This window comes from Eutrema salsugineum, unplaced genomic scaffold (assembly GCF_000478725.1).
Source record: "Eutrema salsugineum unplaced genomic scaffold, Eutsalg1_0 scaffold_15, whole genome shotgun sequence".
NCBI lineage: Eukaryota > Viridiplantae > Streptophyta > Magnoliopsida > Brassicales > Brassicaceae > Eutrema > Eutrema salsugineum.
In genome coordinates this window covers 1,276,717-1,286,154 of record NW_006256867.1, presented here as the reverse complement: position 1 = coordinate 1,286,154, position 9,438 = coordinate 1,276,717, and the positions used below count along the sequence as shown (strand labels likewise).

Here is a 9,438-nt window from a genome sequence, read left to right as displayed (position 1 = left end):
GTAACGTTGGATATTATATTAAAAAAAAACAATAGAGCGAAAACTGAAAAAATTAAGGACTCAGTTTGGTAATATAGTTCCAGTAGAGCGAAAGCTCAAAAAAAAAAAAACTGTATACTGTATATATTAGTTTATCAAAACTAAGGGTTTAGTTTGGAATCGATAATATTAGATCTTTGAATAGTAAGTATAACCCACACTGATTCGGAAATCGTTTTCTTTTTCAAAGTTAAATTATCTTAATTGGGAGTACTTGGGGTAAGTTAAATACTAAATTAACAACGAAAAAGAAAAAACAGAAGTAGACAAAAAGGTCTATTAAAATATATAGTACTTTATGAAGTATATCTTAAATTCAAAATTGGCATCGAAAAAGAACAAAGAGCATAGTAGCAAAATGGCATTTTCAACCATACTTGGTTTCTTCTTTCAAATACTATTTTAAGGAATTTTTTTTTCCTAACCCTATTCCATTTTCACCTTCAAAATAGAGATATGTCATTTTTTTTGCTCAACAAACATTATATTTCATACCCAAAATCACAATACAAGGTTATTCCAACAATTTTTGATCTTCCCCCATAAATGGAATGATCCAATTCGGCAATATAGAATACAACTTAGGAACATGATTTAAAAAAAAAAAAGTTTCCTGAGCAATTATATCAGCCACAAGAATTACAGAGGAAGGGTTTTAGAGGAAACGTCAGCACAGGCGATCTAAAACGATTTGAAAGGTTTCTAGCTTGCTGCCCACTCTAGGGCAAAGGAGGCATGACGGCGCTGAAACTGGTGATTCTGCCATCTCCGGAGGTGGTTTCGATGGAGGGCGAGGATCAGGGAAAGGTTACGGAGAGTCAGAAGGAGGTTTCAGGGGATCAGGAGATCTCAGATTAAGGGTTGGTGGAGCAGAGTGCAGATCGGTCAGGTTTGGCCAGTGAGGACGGATCGGAAAAAGTGAATCAAGAACAGACGGAAAAGATGGAGCACGCCCCACCTAACCTATCAGGTGGAGTTCTGGAGTAGGTGAATCAGAAACAGACGGAGCAACGTTCGTGGAAAGAGGTGGCAAAAAGATCCGATGAGTTACAGCGGTTTGACTTAGTGGTAGAGGAGGTTGATGGAACTAAGGTTTTCAAAGTTCCAGACTCAATTTTGACTGATCAGCCTTTGTGGAATGATTGCATAGTGGGGAAGTTCCTAAAAGTTGCTCCACATGTGGGATCGATCCACATGATTGTGAACAAAATATGGACATCGGGAGATAAGTCAGAAAAAATTGATGTATTTGTGGTAAACTCTACCACCGTCAAATTTCGCATCAAGGATCAAAACTTACGGGAGAGATTTTTAAGGAGACGTATGTGGAACATAAATGATACACCAATGCTTGTTACCAAGTGGAGCCCGGTCGAGGAGGAGTCTCAATCTATGCTAAAATCTATACCGCTTTGGGTTATTCTGAAGAACATTCCTCGGAAAATGTATCACTGGAAAAGATTGAGCTTTCTGTCAAGCCTAGTGGATACGCCGAAGCAGCTGCATCCGGATACGGTTTGGGTGAAGCAATTTGACGTAGCTAGGATACTGGTGGAGGTGGACCTGACAAAATCTCTACCCGCTGTGCACTACTTTGAATTGGAAGGTACCCAAGTGGAAATACAATATGAATTTCCATGGCTTCCACCTTTTTGCTCATTATGTGGAGGATGGGGACATGTCGGAGAAGAGTGCAAGTCCCAACAGGCAAATTTGCGGATTCCGAAGAGGCATGAACCAGTTCCTGATCAGAGGAAGAGCAGTGTTGCAGAAACCTCTGCACTACCTTTAGTAAAAGGAAATCCGAAGGCAAACTAGAGTGCAATAAGAGTTGGCAATGCGTTAACAACTATCTTATCCTCAGTGTCAAAAAAGACGAAGCAAAAATCTGGGAAAAAGGGTTCCCCAGTAAAGGATTCATCAGAACCATCAGGGTTGACAGAGCACTATGAGCAGACGAATCTCCAATTGGTGGTTTCAGTAAAAGGGGGTTCAATGAAGGAATGAGAAACTCCAACAAAGGTTTCACAAAAGTCACCTGAACAGGCTCCTCCTGTGGCAGAGATTAACTCATCTTGTTCACGCTTTTTAGCTTTGATGGATGAGGAAGACCTAGAAGAGAATAGTACGGGGGAGACAGAGAAAGAACTTGAGAAGGGAGAGACTGTCGCGGCAACATCACAGGAGAAAAGTCAGGTCATTCTGGCACAAACCTTGTCTGCTGAAGTTACGGTTGAAAAAGACAAGGAAGGGCCTCGAGCACCGCTCACTAGAGCAGCCAAAACAGCGCACAAGTATCCCAATTCAGAGCTCCATCCTTCGAATAAGAAGGCAGTAGAGACGAGAGGAAGGACAAACACTAGAAAAAGTCATCCATGACAGGGTTTTTTTTTTGGAATGTTCGTGGTTTCAATAAACGTTCTAAGCATCAAGTTGTACGTGATTGGGTTAGAGAAAACAATTTTTCAGTTGGCTGTATATTGGAGACTCGTGTAGTGGAGAGCAAAAACACTAATATTGCCTTGTCGGCGTTCCCGGGTTGGTCATTTGTGGCTAACTATGAGCACAATCGGTGTGGTCTTATATGGTTATTTTGGAAGTCGGAAGTGAAGATAACAATTCTTCAAAAAAAGTTCTAAAATGATCTCTGTTCTGGTAGCTATGGAGGATCAGGATGAAGAAGTAGTCTGCTGTTTCATTTATGCATCAAACTTTGCTGCTGAGCGGAAAAAATTGTGGCGAGAGATGGAAACACTGCACTCAACAGTGTGTAAAGATAAAAGATGGATGATATATGGAGATTTTAATGAAGTACTGTCAAGTGATGATCACTCAAATCCCAGTTCATTTGTTGCTGATTCGACTGGATCGATGGACTTTAAGGATGTGGTTCAGCAATGCGCTCTGATTGACTGATTCACACTGGATGTACTCCTAGTTTCTACTGCAATAGAACAGTGATGTAGTTGTAATATAAAGGATTCGGAATCTAGAGGACCAGTGTTACTCTATGACTTTGCGAGGATTGAATTAAAGCTAAGACGAAAGATGGTTTGTTTGTAACGTTAACGACAAGTAAAAACAAGCTAAAAACGATTTCAATTCAAATTTAAAACAAGCACTAGATCAAGGTAATTCGGAGGAGTTTCAGAGATGAGAATCAAATGACTATTCAGGGCACAACTTAAATGCAGGTCTCGAACTCAAACATAAAAGCTTATCGATCCACTGTCGTGATCTCGATAACTTTATCTAACAACCTAAATTCTAAACTGTCGTTTGAACCTAGAAAATTGCAGACAAGCATTAACGAGCAGGTTTGATATGTTCACGATTTGCCTTAACTTCAACTGTCGTTGGCTAAGGACAAATCGCTCACCAGTGTTTGTTCTAGCAATCTATTACACTTTTGATGAATAGATTAACCTATGAACGTAAATTGAATGGCCAATTCAACCTAAGCGTTAAGTCTAACAAAGGTGAAGACAATCGATTTTAAACCCTATTTGCATTCAATTCTCTAACTCATGAAATCCTTTGAAAACCTTAATCTAGCTAAGAGATCTACTCAGACATGGAGGAAAGAAACACAGCAACATATGAAAAGGAATTCATGAATTAAAATCGCAGAAGAGATAATAGGGTTCAGAATTCTTCTCAAAGTGTAGCAGATTTCTTCTCCCAAAAGCTTACAAGTAAAAACTCCCTGGTTCAGAAAATTGTAAAAAGAAAGCGTAAAAAGTCTGTAGAAAAACGTGATGATAAAAGGTAGGCGGCTCTGGACTTTTTATTCTCTTTCTCCTCCTAAAATTAGGTAAAAGTCAATTTCCTTATTTCTCTCCAAGCGGTTGGAGCAGGTGCTCCACGAAAGGGTGATATCGGGAGCAGGTGCTCCCGACCAAGAATGATCCAACTTCGTGTAAATTGGCCTCTTTTGCTCAGCTTCAGCTCCTTTTTGCACCAAAAACCCCAGCTGCTCCAAACCGTCGCCTAAAGCCTCCTAGTTACCTGAAACGACTTAACAAAGACTCAAAAGACTCTAAAAAGATCAGTAAACACAAGTTATAATGAGTCAAAATCTCCACTTATCATTGACATGGGGTATCGGGGTCCTTGGCTTACTTGATGTAACAAAAGTCAGGAAGGGCTTATCTACAAGAAACTTTACCGAGTCCTGATTAATGAGGAATGGCTCCTAAACCACCCTTATTGCCACTCTGTCTTCGAAGTTGGAGGAATATCGGATCATCTCCGTGTATGATTTTATCTGACGAGTACGGAACATCGACCTAAGAAACCATTCAAGTTTAGAAATATGATGACCAGGATGTCTGAGTTTTCTTGAGCTGTGGAAGATTTCTGGGTAAGAACGCAAGTGCTATTTCACTCTACCTCAGCGCTGCATCGACTGACGAAGAAGCTTAAAGAGATGAAGCCTATGCTGCGAGAAATGTCGAGAAATCAGTTTGGGGATTTATAAAAGCATACGAAAGAGGCATTTGCTGATTTATGTACAGCACAAGAAGCAAATGCAATGCATCCAACAACAAGGGGTTTCGAAGTGGAATCTCGAGCTCTCTCTCGCTGGGAGGATTTATACGAGTTAGAGGAAGGTTATTTGAAACAGAAATCAAAATTTCACTGGATGAATATTGGAGACAAGAGGAACAAGATTTTTTTACAGAGCAGTATGTGTCCGCCAATCTCAAAATCTGATCCGTGAGGTGGTGGATCGGGAGGGAAATATTTTGTGGGACATGATGGATATCAAAGCAGAAGTAGAGAGACATTTCAAGGATTTCATGACCCACCAACTAGAGGACGTCCGAGGCATACAGGTTGGAGTTCTTCAGGATCTTTGGGTACTAGGTGTAGTGGCGTCAATTGTGAAATGCTTACTTGCGATGTCACTGGTGAAAAGATTCAAAAAGTGCTGTTCAAGATGCCGAATAACAAAGCTCTGGGGCCAGATGGGTTTACGACGGATTGTTTCAAGAACACTTGGAGTATAATTAGATCTGATGTGGTGGTGGCTGTACAGTCATTTTTCAGGTTTGGGTTTCTTCCAAAGGGTATAAACTCGACCATCTTGGCTCTGATCCCAAAAAGAATGATGCAAAGGAGATGAAAGATTACCGACCGATATCTTGCTGTAATGTCTTCTACAAGATCATATCTAAGATTCTTTCAAATCGGCTCAAGGGTATTCTTCCAGATGTAATTGCACCAAATCAAACTGCTTTTGTTAAAGATCGCTTGCTGGTGGAAAATAATTTGCTGGCATCATAGGTAGTTAAAGATTATCACAAAAATTCAGGATCAGCTCGATGTGCAATGATGATCGATATAGCGAAGGCATTTGATACGGTTCAGTGGGATTTTCTATTGAATGTTTTAATTGCCATGGGGCTTCCTGCAAGTTTCATCAATATGATAAAGCTTTGCATCTCATCTGCTTCTTACTCTGTTCAAGTAAATGGTGAGTTGGTCGGCTATTTTCAAAGCAGTAGAGGATTGAGACAGGGCTGTGCTCTCTCACCTTATCTGTTTGTACTATGCATGAATGTTTTGTCAAAGATGTTGGACAAAGCAGCAGTTGAGAGACGGTTTGGATACCATAATCAGTGTTCAAAACAGAAACTAACACATATGTGTTTTGCTGATGATTTACTGCTTTTCACGGATTGGAAAGAAGTATCGATTGCGGAAATTGTTGATGTTTTTGAGAAGTTTGCGGTGGCTTCGGGACTAAGAATAAGTTTAACAAAATCAACAATCTTCATGGCAGGAGTATCTGAGGCAAACAATTCAACGATCATTGCTAGATTTCGTTTTGGCCAAGGGCAGTTACCGGTCAGGTATCTTGGGCTTTCGTTGATGATAAAGAAAATGACGTGAGCTGACTATGCCCCATTAGTAGAACTCATACGTAGATCTATCGGTTCATGGACAGTACGACATCTATCTTATCCTGGCCGTTTGCAACTGCTATCATCTGTAATCTCTAGGATCACAAACTTCTGGATATCTGCTTTTTACCTACCTCGCTGCTGTATTAAAGAAATCGAGTCCATCTGTAGTGCTTTCCTGTGGTCAGGACCAGCACTAAACACGCAGAAAGCAAATGTATTTTGGTTCGAAGTGTGTAAACCAAAACATGAAGGGGGGTTTAGGCTTGAGGTCTTTGCGTGAGGCTAATACAGTAAGTGGCCTCAAGTTTTTATGGCGTTTGAACTCGAACACAGATTCTCTATGGTCAGTATGGATACATAATCAATTTCTATGGGGAAAATCAATCTGGTCTCTGCCGGAATTGTCAAACCAGGGCTCATGAATTTGAAAACGCATTCTTAAAACCCGGAATCTCGCTCGGAAATTTTCATGCATAGGCGTGAAGAATGGAGAACAAACATCGTTTTGGTATGATATATGGAGCTCCCTTGGATGTTTGATTGATGTTTTTGGCGCTCAAAGCTGTGTTAGACTTGGCATTCCGGCACACTCAACCTTGGCATCAGTTTGGAGGTCTAATCATCGTAAACAGCATCAAAATGCCGATCTTTGTGCAATTGAGGATGCTATTACAGTGGCCAAGGATGCGCGAATGAGGAGGATGATCAACAGCTCTGGCTAGGGAAGAATAATGTTTACAGAGACAGATTCTGCTCAAAGATTACTTGGCAGAATATCAGAACAGAGGGCGCATGCAGTGCTTGGAGTCGTATGGTGTGATTTCAAAACGGCACTCTAAAATACGCGTTTCTTACCTGGTTATTTATGAATAACCACCTCTCTACAGGTGAATGCATGGTAATGTGGGGGCAAAGGATCTCTGTCTCTTGCGTTTTCTGCTCTTAACCTCTGGAATCTCGAGCACATCTTTTCTTTGAGTGTGCTTACTCACAGCAGATTTGAGAGGCTCTCACAGAGGGGCTACTTCGAGTGCATTACTCATCCACTTGGATCGGACTTGTAGATTTACTCACGTCAACAAACGTGGGTAAGACAGAGCTGTTCCTAGCTCGATATACCTTCCAAGCGACATTATATTTGATCTGGAAAGAGAGAAATGATCGGCGTCATGGTGCAATCCCAACCCCATCAACCTCGATAATCAACACTCTAGACAAGACTATTCGCAGCCGCTTAAGTTTTCTTCGCATGGCGGGAGATCTACGATACAGCAAGGGCCTCACATTTTGGTTTGGCCAATGAGGAGCTCCAATTTAGACCTGTTTCAGAGCATGTTTTGATTTCGATCCTGACCAAGATTGTAGCTAAACCTTTTTTTTTCATTTTCATTTTTTTTTTCTATCAGAACTTTAAAAATATAAAGAGAACAGTCTTTTTTTAAATAATTTAACATATTTTACAAAAAAAAAAGTTTCTCTCAGCCACACCATTTCCCTCCCTCGAATAAAACGTCACTTTAGAGGTCTCAAAACCGGTCAAAAGAGATAAGAAGTCTTGTTTCATTGCACACAAGACTGGCCACGGGTTACTATCAACAAGTGCATCAATCAGGGATTTGGAATCGACTCAAAGATTATATTTTTAATAATTAAATCGTGACACACAAACAACAGCCCAACGGATGGCCTCCGCCTCAACGTCAAGGACCGTTTTGAGCTTCAGTATTGCCCTCACACCCATCCAAAGTACTCTCCCTTGATGGTCTCTAAGCACCCAGCCTATGCCATATTGATTCAACTCTTTTTTCCAGGCTGCATCGACATTACACTTAAACCATCCATCCTGTGGTGGAGACCATCTATTACTCCTTCTAGAGACAATAGTACTCGGATGCCTCTTATCTTCCCCTTCTACTCTATTCAACCACTCTTCTGCATCCTCTATCGCTCTAGCCATAGTTCCACGGGCATCATAGTCCTTTTCTTTAAACAAAAAATCATTTCTTGATTTCCATAGTCTCTAAAGTATCCAAGGAACCACCTTATTCACTTTGATTTTGCTGTTTAATTCTCCCTCCACTGTAAAAACTCTATGGAAATTCGTAAAGAAAGAAGAGGACATCACACCATAAGGTGGGGCCGGAACTGGGGATACTGCTCAAACCAGGCAAGCATAAGGCCACTCAAAGAAAATATGATTCACTGTTTATCCTCCATATGGCATCTACCACAACTTTGGTCCCTAGCAATATGCATATGAGCCAGAGTAGCAGCGATAGAGAGCAAATTACTCAGACATTTCCAAAGAAAATGATGTACCTTGGGGCTTGTATCAGTCTTCCACACGATCTGGTAAAGAGCATTAATACTCGGCTGGTTCAACTCCATTGGACCTTTTTCCTCCATTATTTTTCTCCAGAGCCTATACCCAGATTTCACTGAGTAATGACCATTCTTAGTCCAATCCCAACTGTATGAATCTTTGCTATTCGGCCCAACTGTATGAATCTTTGCTATTCGGCTGATTTATGTACAGCACAAGAAGCAAATGCAATGCATCCAACAACAAGGGGTTTCGAAGTGGAATCTCGAGCTCTCTCTCGCTGGGAGGATTTATACGAGTTAGAGGAAGGTTATTTGAAACAGAAATCAAAATTTCACTGGATGAATATTGGAGACAAGAGGAACAAGATTTTTTTACAGAGCAGTATGTGTCCGCCAATCTCAAAATCTGATCCGTGAGGTGGTGGATCGGGAGGGAAATATTTTGTGGGACATGATGGATATCAAAGCAGAAGTAGAGAGACATTTCAAGGATTTCATGACCCACCAACTAGAGGACGTCCGAGGCATACAGGTTGGAGTTCTTCAGGATCTTTGGGTACTAGGTGTAGTGGCGTCAATTGTGAAATGCTTACTTGCGATGTCACTGGTGAAAAGATTCAAAAAGTGCTGTTCAAGATGCCGAATAACAAAGCTCTGGGGCCAGATGGGTTTACGACGGATTTTTTCAAGAACACTTGGAGTATAATTAGATCTGATGTGGTGGTGGCTGTACAGTCATTTTTCAGGTTTGGGTTTCTTCCAAAGGGTATAAACTCGACCATCTTGGCTCTGATCCCCAAAAAGAATGATGCAAAGTAGATGAAAGATTACCGACCGATATCTTGCTGTAATGTCTTCTACAAGATCATATCTAAGATTCTTTCAAATCGGCTCAAGGGTATTCTTCCAGATGTAATTGCACCAAATCAAACTGCTTTTGTTAAAGATCGCTTGTTGGTGGAAAATAATTTGCTGGCATCATAGGTAGTTAAAGATTATCACAAAAATTCAGGATCAGCTCGATGTGCAATGATGATCGATATAGCGAAGGCATTTGATACGGTTCAGTGGGATTTTCTATTGAATGTTTTAATTGCCATGGGGCTTCCTGCAAGTTTCATCAATATGATAAAGCTTTGCATCTCATCTGCTTCTTACTCTG

At 40.7% G+C, this 9,438-nt stretch overlaps 1 protein-coding gene across 1 annotated transcript; it reads right to left on the bottom strand.

Moving 5' to 3' along the window:
- Positions 1-7,593: 7,593 nt before the first annotated feature.
- On the bottom strand, positions 7,594-8,357 carry LOC112088198. The gene is made up of 2 exons (XM_024158487.1): positions 8,271-8,357; positions 7,594-7,971 (listed from the first exon to the last, which is right to left on the bottom strand). The coding sequence occupies exons 1-2, from the start codon at positions 8,355-8,357 to the stop codon at positions 7,594-7,596; spliced, it is 465 nt and encodes a 154-aa protein (XP_024014255.1).
- Positions 8,358-9,438: the final 1,081 nt, after the last annotated feature.

What these genes read in the sequence shown, in the direction of transcription:
- LOC112088198 (XM_024158487.1), bottom strand. Translation starts at nt 8,357, where the DNA reads ATGGAGGAAAAAGGTCCAATGGAGTTGAACCAGCCGAGTATTAATGCT. An exon ending in AGACTGATACAAGCCCCAAG is followed by an intron (nt 7,972 to 8,270) that starts GTACATCATTTT and finishes TGGATACTTTAG; the next exon opens with AGACTATGGAAATCAAGAAA.